The 20208-nt window shown below is 52.6% G+C and overlaps 1 protein-coding gene, 1 long non-coding RNA gene and 1 other non-coding gene across 3 annotated transcripts in view; 2 read left to right on the forward strand and 1 right to left on the reverse strand.

Annotated features, from left to right (window-relative positions):
• CACNA1B (calcium voltage-gated channel subunit alpha1 B) overlaps positions 1 to 5945 on the forward strand; it is a 158929-nt gene extending 152984 nt beyond the window's left edge. Inside the window, 6 exon segments of the mRNA XM_033123225.1 lie at positions 710 to 837; positions 3142 to 3277; positions 3395 to 3511; positions 4533 to 4740; positions 4958 to 5202; positions 5415 to 5945. Of these exon segments, the coding sequence (XP_032979116.1) occupies positions 710 to 837; positions 3142 to 3277; positions 3395 to 3511; positions 4533 to 4740; positions 4958 to 5202; positions 5415 to 5945 (1365 nt within the window).
• Positions 5946 to 10935: 4990 nt separating this feature from the next.
• Positions 10936 to 11042, reverse strand: LOC117032590 (U6 spliceosomal RNA). The gene has a single exon (XR_004424771.1). It is a non-coding gene; the product is annotated as a U6 spliceosomal RNA (small nuclear RNA).
• A 5709-nt stretch (positions 11043 to 16751) lies between these two features.
• LOC117032229 (uncharacterized) lies at positions 16752 to 17821 on the forward strand. Its single transcript, XR_004424703.1, has 2 exons — positions 16752 to 16991; positions 17512 to 17821. It is a non-coding gene; the product is annotated as an uncharacterized LOC117032229 (long non-coding RNA).
• Positions 17822 to 20208: the final 2387 nt, after the last annotated feature.

A 20208-nucleotide genomic window follows, 5' to 3' on the forward strand; every position in this document is an offset into this window, starting at 1 on the left:
GAGCTGAAGACAAAGGCCCTGAGCAACAGCATGTTTTTAAGTGGTAGAAGAAGAATTATGAAGGCTCCTGGAGGAGATGTTCTGGGAAGAGCAGGGAGAACCTCCTCTCCCTGGACATAGGCAGGGACCAAAGCGATTCCCTGCAACGGGCCCGGGGTCATGACCTGTTCCACTCTGGACTGAATGGACATCAGGGGCCCGTCTTCCTGATGTCATCTTGCACAGATGGCGACTCCCCTCATAGCCAGACCTTCAGCAACCATTGGCCATAGGCAGGCCTTCAGTCTAAAAAGTTCAGAGCTTACGGGGACCTTCAGCCCCTTGGGATGGGAAGTGTCTGGTGCCCATGCTTTCCTTTTCCTTGTCTGTTGCACACGTGCCCCCAGCCCTGTGACATCTCAGAATTCCGCACAACCCAGGGCTCCAGCAGCCTCTACCAGTCAGTCTTTTTGCCATTTGTAATTCGATCCAGTCCCCAAGTTTTGTAGGTAGGGAAACTGAGGCTCCATGAAGTAAAATGACTTTCACAGACCAGGTTTGGAGCAGATCCCTGCCTGTCCCATATGTAGGGATGGGCCTGAGAGCAGGAAGCCTCACCACCACACAAGAAGCTCTGTCCCTCAGGTTGCTGGGGCATCGTTGTGCAGGGGCATCTGTGAGGCCACTCCCAGCCCTCAGGGCTCTTCCTCTCCCCTGTATCCCTCTGCAGATGGGTACTGTGTCCCTGTTTCACCCTCTGAAGGCCACACTGGAGCAGACTCAGCCAGCTGTGCTCCGAGGAGCCCGGGTTTTCCTTCAGCAGAAGAGCTCGACCTCCCTCAGCAATGGTGGGGCGGTGTGAGTACTCGGCGGGGTGGTGTGAGTACTTAGCAGGGCGATGTGTGAGCACTTGGGGTTGTGTGAGTACTCGGTGGGGCGGTGTGAGTACTTAGCGGGGCGATGTGTGAGTACTTGGGGCAGTTGAGGACTCAGTGGGGTGGTGTGAGTACTTGGCGGGGTGATGTGTGAGTACGTGGGGCGGTGTGAGTACTTTGCAAGCATGCAGGATTGATGGCGTGAGTAAAGCAGGGCTCCCAGCTTCTCCGTCTCCCTGCTCTGAGCGGGACCCTCCGGCAGCATGCTAGGGAGCCCTCAGTTTCCATCACAGCTCTCTGGTTTGACTCTATGCCCACCTCCACCCAGATGTTTCACTGTGGGTGTCACCCAAAAGCTAGTCCAGCTCTGCTGTAAGCAGTTTCTATGTTGAACTCTAAAGTTAATTCCTGTAATGTTATATGCCTCTGACAGCACTGAGACCAACTGATTTAGACAGTTCATTATTCCAACTATTACCCGCCACTGTTCGTGCCTGTTTCTCTTTCGGGTGAAGGGTTTCAGACTCTACTTTCTCCTTGGCCTTTGTTGCTTACAGACTGTTAAGAAATTATTTTTTTTCACCCCAGGGCCTCACCCCATTCTGTTAATAGCCCCTATTCTAATCTTTCTAAGTCCTTTAAGACATTCTCCTCTCACATCTCCATTTTGGTCTTGATTTCTGAAGCAACTGTATTTTACAGACAAATTGGTAAGGTCATTTGATATCACATAACTCTTGCCGCAATAATTCTTGGTGAAGAACCACCAAAACCACGTGATAGAAAGTCACAGTCATGTTTCTGCACTGTGGGTAGCTGAGCTAGTACTGGTGGCTGGGCTGGGTTCCGTGTGAGGGCAGGTTCCTTTCAGCCAGTCCCCCGCCCCCAAGGCCAGTGGAGGTTCCACGTCTGTGACATTCCATAGGCGCCAAGGCAGGGACGTGAGCTCTGTCTCCCTCAGCAAGTGCTGAGGAGGGGGCCTGATGCCCAGACGTCCATCATGGAGGACGAGGCGGCAGATAGCGTGTGTGATGAATGAGGGCTCCTGACTCCTGCCTCTCGTCACATGTCTAGACATTCTTCTTCTTTGAAGGCTGATTTGGTTCATGGACTGTTAGTCAGTTAGCTTTTGTTGAGTCACAAACTGCCATAACTTAATGGTGTGTCACTTCTTGAGTTCGGGACCAGCCTGGCAGTTGTTTGGGCCTAGGCCTGGGCCAGCTCCTTGGGCAGTGAGCCCAGGACGGCTTATTCTCAGGTCTGGTGTCTGGGCTCATCTGTGTGGTGAGGGCCTGAGAGCAGCCTGAGAGGAAGGCCAGAGTGCAGGTGTTTAGCCTTCTTCTTGTGCCCCATTGGCCAAAACCAGTCACCTGGCCATCCCCCAGCACCGCTCCACAGGACACCGGGAGAACCTGACCGGAATGACGACGCTCCCTTCCAGAAATCACGCTCCCCACTAGTGCATGAAGACCCTGGGGACTGGCCTCGCAGAGACCCTGGAAACTCCTCTCAGGGCTCCAGACAGCACTGTGCGGGGGGTTGCGGGCAGCTCTGCAAAGGTGACGGTTGGCCTGGTCATTAGTGTGGCCAGTGAGACCATCAGGCCCCACCTCTGAACTCTGATTGTGATGAATGCCACCCATGCTGTGTGCCTGGGCATGTGTGCAATGCTACACTGAACACTGGAATGGACAGTAACCCAGGCAAATGCCGGGCAGCTCCCATGCTATTTGGGAGGCCTGATAAGACAGACAGATATTGAGAGGGAAAGGGCAGGCTTGTGCCCTTGGAAGGCCTCCCCCAAAGGGTGACACTTGAGATGAGATCTGAAGGGCAGAAAGGCTTCCGTGGCTGGAAGTTGGGTGTTGGGAGGAGCCTGGGCTCTCTGTATGCCCGGGGGACGGGGTGTCCTTACTACTCTACATTGTACACTCTGTCCTCGCATGGTGTCATCCTTGGTAACAGGGATCCCTGCTGCCACCACACACGTGGTGGAAGGGCTGTGGAATGTGCCAGGTGTCCCCAGACCAAGAAGCGGTGGGTGCAGGCTTCCCTTGGATGGGTGGCCAGGGTCCCCTCTCTGCATGTTCTGAGCCCTGGCATTGGGTCCACAGCCTTTGCTGTTTCTGAGCTTGGAAGCTCCTGCACACAAGGGGCATCACCCCTCTGGGCTCCGTGCAGCCCAGAATGGGGCCAGTGGAGGTTCCTGGCAGGTCCGACCAGGTCCGGGGTGGACATTCTGTAGCATACAGACCTCTGAGCCAACAGGACAAACCTTTCTCCACAGACAAACCCAAGAGAGTGGCATCAAGGAGTCTGTTTCCTGGGGTACTCAGAGGACCCAGGAGGTGCCGTATGAGGCGAGGACCCCCCTGGAACGTGGCCACTCAACAGAGATCCCAGTGGTGCAGCCAGGAAAACGAGTGAGGGCTCCCAGGGATGGGGGTGGGTGGGGAGACAGGGCTGGGGGTGCGATGGGGTAAGATGGGGGTGAGAGTGGGATGGGAGTGAGTGTGACTGGGGGGCTGCTGTACCCCCAGGCTGTGGAAGTACAGATGCAGAGCATGACCATGAGGGGCCTTGATGGGGAGCCCCAGCCTGGGCTGGAGAGCCAGGGTCGTGCGGCCTCCATGCCCCGCCTGGCAGCAGAGACACAGGTGGGTGTCGGGAAGACTCGGTCATGGGAGGGTGGGACAGTGAGGGTGGGAGATGTGCAATGGGGGGGGGGCTTGTGTCCCACTTGTGAACTTCGCAGGGTGGAGCCTCCCTAGGGCACTGTAGCCTGCACACTGTCCACCTCGTTGGGCACCCCAAACACAATGCTGGTCTTGGGCTGTGGCCAGGCCAGCTGAGGTCCCCACCACCCACCTCCTTCCCTGACCCAACGTTTTCCTCTCTCTGGCACATGCCTCTTCCACCCCAGCCCCCCACAATGCACGCGGTGCCTTCCTCCTCAGTCCACCCTTTTCCCTCCAAGGCTCAGGGGTGTCCTGGCCTTTCTCTGGACCCTGGAGGCAGTGCTCCCTCCTGGGCCCCTCCTGGGATGGGTTTGGTGTCTGAGCAGGAAGCCTCTGGCAGGGGCTTTCCTGGGCTCAGTCCCTTTCACAGGGACACAGGCAGGGGTCTACAGACCTGAGGCTGTGTCAGGGGATGCTGCTCTCACTTGCGAGGCAGGCAAGGGCCCAGGGAAGGGCTCAGCCTGTGGCCTGGGACCTTCAGGGCCTGTCCCCGCTGTGTGCCAGCTCTAGCTAGCGGTAGAGTGGCCTGAGTCCCCCTCACACACAATGAGTTTCTCCTCCCAGCCCTGTGCCTGCCTCCTTTTTGTGGTTTCTGCTTCTGTATGTTCAATCTGGACTTTATTTTGGTGACTTGTCACTCTCACTCCCAACAGTGATGGCTTCTGCTCTCTTCCTGGCATGAGAGCCAGGCACGCACATAACTGCCTCTCGTGCAGCGTGCTCTTGAAGAAAGGGTGGCTCTCTGGTGGGGAAGAGCTTTCCGGGGTCAGGGAGGGGCCTGGTGGTCCCAGAAGCCCTTGCCAGACCCCAGGAAGCACAGCCGGCCCTTTCTGGGGACGCACCCCCACTATGGGCCGGGTCCCTCCCATGGGGCTGGTTCTGTCGTGTGCTTGGCCCCCGGGCGACCCCTCAGGCCTTGCGGTCCACATCCCGCCCACAGCCGGCTCCGGACACCAGCCCCATGAAGCGCTCCATCTCCACACTGGCGCCGCAGCGTCCCCACGCGGCACAGTTCTGCAGTGGCGGCCTGGACCGCGCTGCCGCCAGCCAGGCCGCAACCCACCACCACCACCGCTGCCACCGCCGCAGGGACAGGAAGCAGAAGTCCCTGGAGAAGGGGCCCAGCCAGTCCGCAGACAAGGACGGCGGTGCGTTTGATGCCCTATGAATGGCAGAGGCCCAAGCTGGGGGGTCTGAGAGCCCGTGGGGACCCTCTTTCTGTACTTCGCGACCCCGCAACCGGCCCTGAATAGGGGGCAGTGAGTGCCAGACCCACGCGCCTTCCCTGGGGCCCTCTGCTGCTCTGGGTGGGGGCTGCGTCCCCGCCTGGCTCAGCCGTGGTGACATCCTCTCTTCCTGGGCCAGCGCCCAGCAGCACTGCGGGGCAAGGGCCGCCCCCGGGCGAGGGGCCCGCCGGCGGCCGGCGGGAGCGCAGGCAGGAGCGCGGCCGGTCGCAGGAGCGGAGGCAGCCGTCGTCGTCCTCCTCCGAGAAGCAGCGCTTCTACTCATGCGACCGCTTCGGAGGCCGCGAGCCCCCGCAGCCTAGACCCTCCCTCAGCAGCCACCCCACGTCGCCGACGGCCATGCCGGAGCCAGGACCCCCGCGACAGGTGAGACAGGCCGCTCGTCCCGCCCCTCCGCCTGCGCCCCTGCAGTCCCTGCGCGGGGCGTCTCGTGCGGGCTGTCCAGCTGCTACTTGACCATGGAGCGCTGGCCCCCGGCTGCCGCCCCCGCCCACTCGCGTCGCCAGCCCCCACTGTGCTGCTCTGTCCTTCCGGCCCTGTCCTTGGACTTTGATTTGCTCTGCGCCGTTTTCCTGCAGGGGAGTGGCTCGGCGAATGGCAGCCCCTTGCTGTCCACATCTGGTGCTAGCACCCCTGGCCGCGGAGGGCGGAGGCAGCTCCCCCAGACCCCGCTGACGCCGCGTCCCAGCGTCACCTACAAGACAGCCAACTCCTCGCCCGTGCACTTCGGGGGCGCTCAGAGCAGCCTCCCCGCCTTCTCCCCGGGCCGGCTCAGCCGAGGCCTTTCCGAACACAATGCCCTGCTGCACACGGACGCCCTCAGCCAGCCCCTGGCCCCCAGCTCTCGGATCGGCTCTGACCCTTACCTGGGGCAGCGTCTGGACGGCGAGGTCGCTGCCCGCACTCAGCCTGAGGACACGCTCACCTTCGAGGAGGCGCTGGCCACCAACTCGGGCCGCTCCTCCCGGACTTCCTACGTGTCGTCCCTGACCTCCCAGTCCCACCCCCTCCGCCGAGTGCCCAACGGCTACCACTGCACGCTGGGGCTCAGCTCCGGCGGCCGCGTGGGGCACAGCTACCACCACCCGGACCAAGACCACTGGTGCTAGCTGCCCCGCTCAGCGGGTGCCTTCCGGTTGATGAGTTTTATCATCCACGCCGGGCTCCGGGCACACGTGGGGGCACCGAGGCTAGGCCGCTGCCTCAGGGAGGAGGGACGCCTCCTGGGCCAGACGGGAGGCCCCGCCTCCTCTCGGCCCTTCGTGGAGCCACATGGCTCTCTGGGTCCCCTCTCATGCTACCTGCTGGGGTCTCAGACTGCAGACCCGACACAGGAAGTGGCTGCGTGTGCCGAGCTGGACCCTGCGAGTCTGAATCCTGGGGGAGGGGCTCCAGCACCTGGGGTGCTGCTTGGAACCTTTCAGGAGGTCTCAATTGTGGGGAGCGTCCTTTACCGGAAGCAGGGTGGGGAGACCTTGGGCCCCATGCGGTGGGGAACAGCAGCAACCTTGGGAGCCCAGCCCTGTGGCTCCACAGTGTCAGCAGCGGCCACAGAACACACGGCAGTGTTGCCCTTCATATCTTAGCCGGCAGACAGACTCCAGGCACCCAGACGCTCTGCCCTCCCCAGACACTGTCCCCCCTGAAAGGGACCAAATCTGGAAGATGTTCTTACTGTTGGGTTCGGTTTTTAATTGCAACGCCCTTCACTCTTTTGTCAATTCTATATCCTTAACCTAGAAAAAAACAAGCGAACCAGGTAAACGGGGAAGGAAATGTTAACATAACTTAAAATTCAAACCTGCAGGAAGATGCCAACTTTCCAGGATGTGTTTTGTGATGTGTCTGAGGAGCCGCCCTCCTGTGGGGCCCAGGCCCCGCCGCCCTGACCAAGTGCCTGACCTCCGAGCCCTGTCCCACCAGGCTCCTGGGGCGGTGACGCGAGGCCTGTGAACCCAGGGGTTTGTGGAAACTATTCCAAATAGCAGCCGAGTAGAAAGCTGCCGTACAGAGAACATGCAGACCACGTCCAGTGGGACTGTGGTTGCAAGAAGCGAGCTTCTCCCGGTTTCCTCCCACAAGTGGAAGGGTTTCCCGGGGAGCGCGGAGCGTGTGCTGTGTGGGGCATTTCCAGTCGGACCCACTCTGATCCTCAGGGACAGAATGCTTGCTGAGCAGACCCTCTGCTGTCCTGAAAGTGTCTTGGCATCAGGCGAAGGGGAGGGAGGCCTGGGGGAGGGGGGCTGGGTGTGGGTCCTCTGCCCGGCTGAAAGGAAGCCGGAACCTGGGGGAAGCGAGTGATGAGAGCGGCTGAGGAGGGGGCACGTGAAGCAGCTCTGACTCTGGCACGAGGCGTGGGAAGGCAGGCAGCGGAAGTGAAGCCCACCCTCATGGCCACTCACACGGGAAAGACCATAGCATGTTGTGCGCGAAACGCTGGGAGACTGTTTCACGAAGAAGAAAGGGACATTTCCATGGTGTGTCCTCCATGTTTTGAATTGTCAGATGATCTCTTTGCTGGATCATGTGTTTTTGGCTTCTACCCCATGATTCTCCTTTAAGAAACTTGGCGTGTGATGTGTGTGTGCGTGTCTGTGTGCAGGTGTGTCACCGTGAGTGGATGCCATTAACCCACAGGGCTATGCAACAAGAGACACACGTCTACTAGAAATAAAACACAAGGCCGCCACCTGTTCTGGGGTTTCAGCATGATGTGACCAAACCATTTTATAGAGTTCCTTACTGGAAGGCACAACACTCTGAAACTTTAAGATAACAGAGCATTTTACTCCAACATGATACACAACCCGGAATTTCCGACTGCATGTGATCGCTGTGACCTGTCGCAAAGCAGAGGGTGTGTGTTTTGATCCTGATGTTTCGTGCTGGTCCCCCAGCCCCTGTTATTTCGAATGTATCCATTCTGTGTGGCAGCCACAGCTGCCTTCCCAGGCCCCGCCGAGTGGAAAATCCACTTCCTAGAGCCACATGGCTTCACTGGTCTGTGTGGGACTTTCTAAACAGTGGAATTGGTGAGAATTACAGGGCATGGGGGAGGACACACTGTGTCTTGTTTTCTGACTTTGGGGTTTTTTTCTCTGCACTGTCTCTTCTCAGCCATCACATATCCCCCAAAATCTCATAGTGAGTTGCCAAATTTGAAATGCATCAACCAGTTGTCTACACTGGAACCAGTCAAGCAGTGGCTGTAGTTTGAACAAGTTACGTGTGCATGTAAAATATATACATATATACATATATGCAAGTATGTGCATGATAGTGTATATCTTCGTACTTTTTGATACAATGTATTCATTTGTTAATTTTTAATTATATTTGATATAAATCAAAAGTTTGTTGCAAAACTTTATATTTAAGAACAGTGTTAAAAAAAAAAAAAAGGGAAGTCCCAATCACACAACACAACTGGGACTTGCTTTAAAAAAAATATTCTGTGATTGACTAGTTTGCTGCTTGAGTTATATTTATCAGCCAAACTTTGGATTCTGCTATTGTTTCTACAATGACATTTTGTATGAAGCAAAGTCCTTGGATTAAAATAAAACTTAGCTAAAAAATGAAAACCAAAACTTCACCAAGCTGCTGGGTGATGTATGCGAGGGGTGCAGGAGCCGCTCGCAGGACAGTGGGGACCAGGACGTCTCCATGGGCACGTGAGCGGGTGCATAGGGAGGGTGGCTCCGAGGAAAAGGAGGACATGGACAGCTTGCCTGTTAACGATGCAACCAGGCTGAGAACTGGGGTGAGTATTGGAGTTATGGGTGGCAAGAGGAGCCTCGGTGAGGCCTCTTGGTGGGTGTGGTTGTGCTTGCGTTAGGAACACCGTGGGAGGGGTTAGGGGTGGGACCAGCAGGCTAGGATGAGGTTTTGTGTGGCCACCAGTGTTTGGATGAATTAGCTCTTAGAAGAGGTAAGAATGAGCTAATCCTAAAAGATGAGGTTATGTTCGAGTTAGGTTTGGCATTTTAAATAAAGTTTAGGGTTAGGATCAAGGGTCAGAGTTAAGAATTAAGGTCGGGGATAGGGTTAAGGTTAGGGCTTTGTGAGGGAAGCTGAGGAGAAATGAGCAAAAGTGAGAATAGAAGCAGAAAGGTGGGGAAAAGTTAGGGTTCACTGCCCAGCAGGGAGGGCGGCCTCAGTACCCAGGAGGAGCTGGGAGTGAGCAGTGGGGGCAGAATCTCGCGCCCGGGTCAGTCACCGCACAGCGAGGCGGGGTCTCTGCGAGCCCCCTGATGCCGGGCAGACCCTGGTCGGGGAGGGCCTTGGGGCTCCGCGCAGCACGTGCGGGGTGGGTATGCACGTGGTGTTCCCAGGAGAACTTCACTTTCCAGTCCTTTCTGACGTGCACGACACCTGCACAGTTAACAGAAACCTCTCTCTATCCTGTCACCGGTTTCCCTGCTGGCCTTCTTGACCACGTTGGCCACCACATTCGCAGTGCTTTGCACGGCTTGCCCCAAACGGGCACTCGCCCACAGAACCGCCACAAAGCCGGGGATGAGAACATGAGCGTGGTCTGTGCGGCATACCCCACCTCAGGCCCATTTCCCCTCACACCTGTCCCACTGTGCGAAAGGCCTTTTTCCAGTCGGATCCAGTGTTGCTGGAATTGCCCGTGACTGACCCTCATTTTCACACCTTGATGGCTTTAAAGGCACAGATGACGCCAGCCTGGGCCTGCATTCCTGCAGGAAGACGCAGGCCTGATGCTGAGCTCCCCTCAGAGCAGCCCACAAGGAGGAATCCGTGCATCCACAGCGTGAGCCACCCATCTACCTACTTCCAGAACATTCCCTCACCCCACAGGACCCTGCACCACTGAGCTGTCACTCATCTCTCACCTTTCCCCAGCCCCTGGCAACCCCTTATCCACTTTCTGTCTCTGGATTTGTCTCTTCTGGACATTTTACATGCATGGAATCATATGCTACGTGTCCTTGTGTGACGCTTCGCTCACTGAGCACCGTGTTGTCAGCGTCCACTTACCTGGCAGCTGCGTCAGAGCTTTGTTCTGTTTTACGGCTGCAGAATATTTCAGTGTGTGGATGCACCACTCATCCCTCGATGGACACGGCTGCTCCCACCGTTTGGCTGGTGGAATCATCTGCTGTGGACGTGGGTGTGTACATCTCTGTCCGAGTCCTGCCCTCAGCTTTGTGGGGTGATCATCCAGAGGTGGGGCTGCTGGGTCACGTGGACATTTCACATTTAATGTTTGATGAACCACCATCTTTTCTACAGCAGCCGCACCATTTCACATTTCTCTCTCCTTTCTGTGACGGAATGTTAGTGCTTTTACGGGTGTCCTACGTTCTGTGTATTAGATGTCCTTGGATTGACATCTGGGGTGTTTCCACCTTTCTGCTGTGGCGATGCTGCTGTGACAGCCACACACAGATCTTTGTTCGAACACTTGTTGTCAATTCTGGGTGTGTCATTGTGCGTATATAATTTGGAGTGTAATGGAACTAAAAGGGAGCTGCACTTTTAACTTTGTGAAGATGCTTTAAACTATTTTTCACAGAGGCTGCAATATTTTACGTTCCTACCAACAGAGCAAGAAGGTTCCAATTTCTCCACATACTAGTGTAAACGTAGCTTCAGTTTCTTCATTCCAGCCAGCCTAGTGTGGGACAGGGACATCATCGTGGGTTTTCTTTCTCATTTCAATAATGGTTAGTGTTGCATCTCTTCAGGTGATTGTTGGCATTTGTATGTCTTCTTTGGACAAGTGTCTATTCAAGTCCTTCACCCTATTTTTATTTATGTATTTATTTATTATTGCTTTCAGGCGTATAAAACAAGTTAGTGATTAGACATTGCACTCCTCACAAAGTGAGCACCCCAATAAGTCTACTACCCTCTGACACCGTAGTCAGCTACTACAATACCATTGACTATATTTCTTATGCTGCACTTTGTCCCATGGCTATATTTTTAAAAAATTATAGTTCACATTCGATATTATTTTATATTAATTTCAGGTGTGCAGCGCAGTGGTTAGACATTTATGTGTTATGAAGTGATTCCCCGATAGGTCTAGTTCCCTTCTGACACCATACATAGTCTTTACAACATAAGAGGATGGAACGCACCATGAATTTGTGTGGCGTCCTTGTGCCGGGGCCAGGCTAATCTTCTCTGTATCATTCCAATTTTAATATATGTGCTGTCAAAGTGACCACCTTCTGCTCCTTTTAAAATTGGGTTATGTGTCTTCCTATTGCTCAGCTGTAAAAATGCTTTATATATTAAGACTTTATATATTAAGTTTAGGGGATAGGAGTTGGGGTTTAGGGGTCAGGGTAGGGTTATTAGGATTTGAGGTTAGAGGTTAGAGGTTAGGTGAGGGTTGCTTAAGGGTTAGGTTTAAGCCTCACTGGCCCACTTCCCCTTCCCCTTTTCATCTCTCTGAGGCTTCTAGGAAGGGCAGGACTCACCCAGGGTCACACAGGAGTCGGGTTGAATGGACCATTGGTTCTCTGCCCCCAGTCCTAGACTCTGTTAGAAGAATGAAATGTTGCTCTGGGCACTGTTTCAAGTCCTACCCAACCTCAGTCCATGGTTGTGCAGAGCCTGACTCACGCACAGGCAATTTCCACCTGCCCTCCCACTGGGGAAGGGGTGGTGCCGGCCCCACTGTGCCTGGGCAGCGCCAGGTTCCAGCTCAGCCTTGGCACATGAGGGCACTCAGTAGATATGTGTGGATTTATACAGGACTGGGTGCAATGACCTGCCAGCCCCCAGGTACAGCTCCCTGAGGCGCCCTCCTGGGACTGTCTGGCTCCTTCATCCCATCCGAGGGGACAGCTTGAGACAGTCATGTCTCAGGCAGGACAGTCCTCAGCCTCTGACCATCCAGTGAGGCGTCTGTGGTCCTGCAGCTCAGGACAGCCGAGCCCTGTCGAGCCCCCAGAGCCAGTTACTGAGCTGACCACGGTGCTGGGCAGTTGAACAGCCACCTGGGATGTTTCAGTTCCCAACATCCATGTGGTAGACAAGCACCTTCTCCCTCACAGCCTCAGCCTCCAAGAGAGGTGAGAACCCTGCAAACGCTGAATATGGCCCTGGCCACAACAGTCACAGCCACACAGCAGCCCTGAAATCCTTTGGCCTCTCGGTGGTAACAAGCCTCTGACGTTCACACTTGGTGAGCATCACAGATGTGGGTGCAGCTGCGTCTCCCAGTGGGCAGCTCACACTGAGGCCAATGAGAGTGTTTGAAGCGGAACTTGCCAGGCCCAATCCCACTCTTTTGTTTGTTTGTTTGTTTTAAAGATTTTATTGGGGAAGGGGAACAGGACTTTATTCGGGAACAGTGTGTACTTCCAGGACTTTTTTCCAAGTCAATTTGTTGTCCTTTCAGTCTTAGTTGTGGAGGGCGCAGCTCAGCTCCAGGTCCAGTTGCCTCGCAAGTTGCAGGGGGCACAGCCCACCATATCTTGCGGGAGTCGAACCAGCAACCTTGTAGTTGAGAGCCTGCGCTCCAACCACCTGAGCCATCTGGCACTCGCCCACGTGGGAATCGAACCGGCAGCCTTAGGAGCACAGAGCTCCAACCGCCTGAGCCACGGGAGGCCCCCAATCTCACTCTTTAGCTTGCCTCTTGCAAGTATTGATTTATTTCTGCCATTAAAAAGTACTCATTTGTTTTACATCACTAAGTGTGCCTGGTCCCTGGCAATCCAAAAGGTTCCGGCTGACACAGCAGAATCAATAATCCCTGAGACGCCCTCTGCACGGTGTCCTCACTGGCGGGGCACGTCTGGGGGACATGAGGACACTGAGTGGGGTCAGACCTTAGGGGAGCTGCCGACAAGCTCTGTCCCTGTTCCTAGTCTGTCTCAGGAGAGAGAACCCCGAGACAACGAGAGGAGAACGAGCAGGGGAAGAGGTCCCGGATGGTTAATTGATCTACTTGTATTTTCCTTATTTTAGGAGCCATTTTGTTAATGTGAATTTTTCTAGGAAGTCACACATTTTGATGCAATAGGTTTCTCTTTTACCTTTAATTTCTCCCCTCTTTCCAGAATTGTTACAATCAATGAACAAATGTTGATGCATTGTTATTCACTAAAGTTGGTATGTTCTTCGGGTTCCCGCATTCAGGCTCAGTCTCAGTGCTGGCTCCTCTGTCTGTTAAAGCCCACACTGGTCATCCAAGCAAAGGTTAATGCTGACAGCTGGAGTACCTGGTGAGTGAATTGGGGTGTTATGATAAGAAACGAGACCAGGAGAAGAACATGAGGCCTGATAAAGTCGCAACACTGTGTGATGATAGAGACTTTACTCTCTAGCCCAAGTGAAGCTGTTGGTAGTTGTAGGCACAGGAAGTGACAGGATAGATCCCTAACTTAGAAAGATGTAGCTGGTCACAGTGTGGAGGTTGCACTGGATGAGAGAAGGACAGGAGCAGGGAGACCAGTGAGAAGAGCGGTGAGAGGCGCTCTGGCCTGAGCTGAGACAAGGGCCTTGAATTTGGAGATGAGCGGGGTTAGAAGACCAGGGAGGGGCTGTGGTGAGTGCTGCCCTGAGGATGAAGCTGGCACAGATGCCAGAGTCAGCACTCGAGACTGTGGCTTTGTGGACACCAACAGGAGAGCTCATTCTGCCACAAGGAGACTATTTGCTAAACTCTTGATCCTTCCAGTCCATAGAGGTAGAGAAAGGACTGGGAAGGGAAGAGGGAGGGGAAGCGAGGGCCCATCACGTGTGGGGCAGGAGCTGACCTGCGTCACCTCACTGACCTCACAGCCACCGGAGAGGGAGCGGTTATCCCCACCTGACAGGTGAGGAGCCTGACTTTCCATGTCTTTGTCTGAAGTCACACAGCTGGTACTTGGAGGGGACAGTCGTCTGCTGTACACCTTTCTGAGGCTCACCGCCCCCCACACCTCACTCCCAGCATAAGGAAGGTGCCAACCCAGACTGCTCTCTGAGCAGCCAGGAACCTCTTGTCAGTTGTGACCTCAGAGGAAGGGAGCATGGGCAGAAGCAGAGCCGTGCTCTGGGCTGAGGAAGAAGAGATTTTAAAAGGCCCAAGCACAGGCATCGCATAGTTGTGGGGGAGTCGTTGTCACAAGGACCTGGTGCTGCTTGTGCTCCTGGGAAGGGCCAGGCCACCACCTCTCTTCCCACCTGTCCCCGTCCCCATCTGCCAGCCCGGTCCCACCCCAAAACCAGCCTGGGTGAGTGCCTGGCAACGCTGCACCATTATCTTACGTGCAGATTTTCCTCAGTGGAATGACCAGGATTCCACCCAACGCTGCAAGGACTGTTTGGGTCACTCTGTTTGTCCAGGATCTCCTGTGTACAAGCTCTACTGGCCCATGTGGGCCCATTTCAGTTGGAGTTCTGGACTCAGAACTGTGTTATTTTATTTTATTGTATTTTTTGAATTTTTATGAGTTTATTTGAGCCACACTGACCACATGTTCTGGGGAGCAAGTTCTCAAATGCTCCCAAAATCAGTCATTGTAAATACCTGTGAAATGGAGCTAATAATTGTCTCTGCCACATCTGGGAGAGAGGGGTGAGACGAGGCCTGTGAAGGCCCAAAACAGGATTTATCTCAACATGAGCTTAGTAGTTCCATTTCCAGTTTTTTGAGGAACCTCCATATTGATTTACATAGTGGCTGCAGCAATCTGCAATCCCACCAACAGTGCACACGGTTCCCTTTTCTCCACAATCTCTCCAGGACTTGTTTGTTGATTTATTGATGATAGCCATTCTACCTGGGGTGAGGCGATATCTCATGTGGTTTTTATTTTAATTTCTCTAATGGTTATTGAAGCTGAGCATTTTTTCACATATCTGTTTGCCATCTGTATGTCCTCTGCCCATTTTTTAATCATGTTGTTTGTTTTTTTGGTGTTGAGCTGAATGAGTTTTCTTATACATTTTGGATATTAACCCCTTATCAGATATATCATTGACAAATACCTTCTCCCATTTAGTAGGCTGCCTTTTTGTTTTATTGATGTTTTCTTTGCTGTGAAAAAAACGTTTTAGTTTGACACAAAATATGTTTATTTTTTCTCTGTCTTCCTTTGCCTGAGGGGATTGTAAAGATTTTTGTAGGGTATCTGATGGATGCTTCGTCTTACTGGGGAGGCCACTTCATGGATGGTGTGGGTGCCTGACAACTGCAGTGTCCACCTGAACCTGAAGCTGAATGTGAACTATAATCTTATTTATATATATGTATATACAGTCACTGGAGACAGATTACAGCATGGGGAATAGAGACCGTGGAAATGTGGAAATGTTAACAGCTGTATGCGATGTCGGAAAGGTAGTGGATTGGGGCAGGGGGTTGTCACTTTGTGAGGGGTATAAATGTCTAACTATTACATTGTTTTGTACACCTGAAACTAACAAAAACAAAAATCAAAAAACAAAAATCAAAATGAGCTTAGTCCTAGGGGTCTGTATTATAATTGTAATGCAGTGGGGCAGGGAAACGCTCTCTGCTGCCATCTGGTGTACATATAGGGAATAACACCACGTTCTGGGCACCAGGAAAAGTTATTCTCTGCTGCCATCTTGTGTGATTCTTGGGAATAACACCTGAGTGGAGGTCAGGAAGAGCTCTTCTTTCCAAAGGTTTCTGAGCCAACGAAGAACGTGTCAGACCCAGGGCTGTGCCCCAGGTGCAGTCATCTGTGCCTTAGAAGCTGCCTGCTGGAATGTGGAGTCCTCGAGGTGAAACCTGGCCCAGGGCTTGGCACACCTGAATTAAGTGCCTTTCGCCTGGCTCTTACCTATGCTGCCTTATGCCACCCTCCCCTCTTGCCTCATGACCTTCGCCAGGGCTGTTTTTCAATTCACAGTGTGCACAGAGAGCCTCTGTAAGGCACCACATCTGGGGGCAGTAGGGTGCAAAGTACAGATTTATTTTGCACGTAAAAGAGGTAGCCCAGGAGGACAACCCCAAAAGGAACCCAAGTCTGAGAGTCGAAAACCTGGGTATGGAAAGATCACAGGGAGGCCTGCAGAGGCCAGACTGCAGCCCCGAGGGAGAGCTGGGGAGACAGGCTGTGTTGGGATCCCAGGCTGTGGCCTGGGAGCTGGTGCTGAAGGCGACTCGGTGACTCCAATCCAGGTGCAGCATTTGCAGGGGGAGCTGAACACCAGGCTCCTCCGGCAACTTTGCTGGAACAGCCTCCCCGCTGCCCAGCTGTGGTAGCTGGACCTGTCGCGTGGGTTGGGACACAGTCCATCAGCTTTGCCCTGGCATAAGGGGTCTCGTCCAAGGCTGGGGCCACTCTCAGATCCTGAAAGCTGGCCTGGTGTGGGAACTCCAGTCCTGGGGGGCCTAAAGGCATGTAGGGAAGACCTGGGAAAACAGTGCAGAGTCAACCAAGGACACCCCAAGAGATCCCAAGCCCACTGGTCACGCACACAGTCAGCGACCTTGGGCTGGCAGCACCTCAGCACCCCACACCCCACATTATCCATGTATTACTGTCCCTGTCTGACCTTCTCCTTCAGCCTCTGTCAACATCTATCTGAGTAGGTTCAATATATTCATGAAACATATGCTCTTGTCGCCGCCACCCTGTAGTGACCCTTTCAAGCCCCCAAGGGACCTTACTTCATCCCTACCTCAGGATGTCTACGTACCCATGTTCCCTTTCTATCTCCCTATCTCTCCCGTATGTGAGGTCTCTGACTGTCTTCTGTGTGCAGGGTTCCTACATGTATGTATTAAATCTGCTTATTTTCTCTTGCTAATTTGTCTCCTGTGTTAAAAGTGAACTGGCATCTTAAGATGCTTAACCATAGAGCTGAGAGGACCATGGGGTGGAGCTGGGGCCCTTGTTAAATCTCTAGACTTGACTTCCTGTTGAACTCTATGATAATTTCCGGGGGGCGGGGAGATGCAAATAAAGGGGGAAAGTCCTGTTGGGCTCTGCCCCTTTCTCCTCGTTCGTGGGTGGGGCTGACTGGTCGTCAGGTGGTTCCGTTTCTTTTTCTTGGAGAATCGTTTGGCCAGTCGACGTTATTGGCGCGCTTCGCGGGGCCCAGAGAGGAGCGGCGCTCCGCCGGCCGTCTGACCGGTGCGCGAAGCTATGGCGCCTAAGAGCCGCGTCCAGCTCTGCTTTCGGGCCCTGGCGTAGAGGCGGCAGGTGAGTTTCTTTCCTGGGTCTGAGCCAACGGAGTTTGCGTCTGGCACTTTCCAGGTGTGATTCGGGAATTGTTTGAAAATTTTTTCTGTCTCTGTTGTTTGCTGCTGTGTCTGTGTGTGAAGCCTTTAAGGCTTATTTCTTGTGTACTTGTGGCATGTTTGTTTGGTTTCTTCGGAAAGCAGGCTGTCCTTTGAGACGCTAAGTGGCCTTCGCTTAACCTTACCCCCCATGCCACCCAACCCCGGGAGAAGAGGTACTTCTACTGAAATCGGTCAGTTGTAGCCGGTATTGGGTCGTGTTGTCTCGTGGAGAAAGCCGGTGACTGAACTCCCCGCGAGCTGTTATTTCCCGGACCTGGCTTTCGGCCTTCAGTCCTGTTCTCAGGGATCAGGCGGTTCCAGAGTGAGGTGGGCTGAAGACCTGCAGGTTGTTCGAATAGTAAATTGTTTTGAGCCCAGTGCTTTTAAAAAAAATGGGATCTCTGATGTCTGAGCCTTCTAAAATTGTCCCTCCTCCCCAGGTATCAGCCAAGAAAATGCTTGAAACCCGCAGGGAATTTTCGTGCAGGCATTTAACTAAATGGGCAGATCTGACTATGGATAATTATAAATATCAGTGGCTGCTTTGGGGAGCTTTCGATATTCCCAAACTTGAATTTCTGAAGGCTAAATTGTGTAGTGACAGTGCTGAAACTAAGAAAGCGGAACGGAGATGCCTATTTGGAGTGGTGTATTGGGGCCTCCGATCAAGACTGTAACTCTAAAGTTACCTTTTTACAAAATAAAGTCTCACAGCTAACAGAGACTGTTAAAAATGAAAAAAAAAAAAAACCGGAATGGCGCCTGAAACCTCATGTCCTCCCTTCTCTACACTGCCTTGGCCATCCCTCACTGCTCCTTTGTCTCAAACTCTACCTCCTACACCATCTTGTTCTTCTTTGCTGCCTCCTCTGCCTTCAACTCAGCCCCCTGCGGCATCTTTTCCTGAATCTCCTCTCTTCTCCCTCGGCACCTATCAGAACTTTTCCGTTTAAGACTAAACCCTCTGGGGATCCTTGTAAACCCCACATCTCCTACATTCCCTGGACCAAGGCTGAGTTACGAGTTATAGTAAAGGAGCTTCCTAAGGTAACTAAAGATTCTAATAGGTTTGCTGAGGAATTTGATATTATTCTTCAAGCTTATCATCTTGGATTTTCTGATTTATACCAGCTAATTAATATGTTGGTTGGTGAAGTCCAAGGCAGATGTTGGATGAGAATTTCTGAAAGAGAACTTCCTGAAAGAGATTTAGAAAAGCAAACCCCTGATTATTGGGAGGAAGCCAGGAAACTTGCTAGGAAAATACATCGAGCAATTTCCAAGGCTTTTCCAAAGGCTGTTGATTGGAGCAAAATTCTGGATTGCTCACAAAGGCCTGACGAATCTGTTAATGACTCAGGAAAGATTCCAGGTCATTTTTAAGAAGCATTCAAGTCTTCCTTCGGATGCCGACCACACATGGACATTTTGTAATTCTTCCTTTGTCAGTGGGCTGAATGAAGACCTTTCCCTCCTGGTTAAGAGATCCAGGATGGGATGGCGAAAAATGCCTACCCTAGACTCGGTACATTTAGCTAATGAGCTTGCTAGTACCCTTGATGAGCTGCCTAAAAGCAAGATCGCCAAGATATTTGACTTTCAGCAGTGGAAAACGAGAGACCCTGTGGGAAACCAGAGAACTCCAACTGTTTGCCACTACTGCAAAGAGCAAGGACACTGGAGAAGGAAGTGCCAAACATTTAAGCATCGGAGATGCTCTCTGCCAACTAACCAGTCTCTTTCAGGCCTTCCTGATTCCCCATGACGGGGCTCTGAGAACTTACAGGGATTTTCCCCCTTAATCATCTTGGAGAAACAGGTTTACGTATCTGAACCTATTTCCTTTCGTCTAGGTCCTTTAAGAGATGGACGTTAACATTGTTTTCTCCTTAGTTCTTCTGCCCCACCTGCTTATCAGGCAGAGACTTAGAGAAGCATCATGCTGGATTTTCTTCCTCCTGAGAATGAGGAAGCCCCTCATGACTGCCTGACATTAACAGATCACCTCCTGACTCCTCGTGACGATTTGTAGAAAACTCCTCTGGATAAAGATGATTTCTCATGGTTTACCGATGATTCGTACTTGAGAAACGACAAAGGTAAGTACTGTGCTGGTTATGCTGTTGTGACTCCTTCTGAAGTCATCCAGGCAGCACCTTTGCCTCTGGCCACTTCAGCACAGCAGCCTGAATTATATGCCCCCACTCGAGCTTGCATTTAGCAAAGGGTAAAGCTGTCAACATTTATGCTGACAGCAGGTACGCCTTTGGGGTGGCCCATGACTTTGGACTGCTATAGAAACAACATGGTTTTCCTACCTCCAATGCAGATCTAATTAAGAATGGTCCATATATACAGAAATTATTGGACGCTATTCTTTTACCCAGTGCTTTGGCCATTATTAAGATCCCAGGGCATTCTAAACTTGACTCCCTGGAAGGCAAAGGAAATCACCTGGCTGACATTTCTGCTAAAAATGCTGCCCTTAACGGCATGAGCAACACTCGGGCCTCTGTCGTGGTCCAGAGAGAAGCTTCTCCAACTGATGACTTAGAGAAACTGGCCAGAGAAGCCCAACAATCAGCTTCTGAAGAAGAAAAACAACTGGAAACCCAACAATTGTTGGTTTAATAAGGAAGAGAGACTCTGGTTTGGACCAAATAACAACCCAGTCCTACCAGAAAGTTTGAAATTCCCACTTTTAACCACTGTACATGCGCTATACCATTGGTAAACTGACAAAATGGCAGCTTTCATGCACCAGTATTGGTGGGGAAATATTCATAAGGCTGCGAAAAGCGCTTACCTCAGGTGTCCCACCTGTCCAAAGTATAACCCAGGGAAGCCCATTCTCACTGCCCCTGGACATTTTAAGTTGCCAAATGGACCATTTGAGGTCCGGCAACTAAACTTCCTACAGCTTCCCCATCTCATGGATACAAGTATGTTTTAGTCATGATACGTACGGTTTCTCACTGGACTGAAGCTTTCCCTTGTGGACAAGCTAATGCACCTGCAGTGGCTAAAGTGCACAGAGAAGGGAAACAAAAGCATAGACACACAAATTCTTTTAAAAAATCCATTAAAAAAAGAATAGTGGGTATTTATTAGTGAAACCCACATGGAGTATGTAGCCT

The sequence above is a fragment of the Rhinolophus ferrumequinum genome, chromosome 12, assembly GCF_004115265.2.
Source record: "Rhinolophus ferrumequinum isolate MPI-CBG mRhiFer1 chromosome 12, mRhiFer1_v1.p, whole genome shotgun sequence".
Taxonomy (NCBI): domain Eukaryota; kingdom Metazoa; phylum Chordata; class Mammalia; order Chiroptera; family Rhinolophidae; genus Rhinolophus; species Rhinolophus ferrumequinum.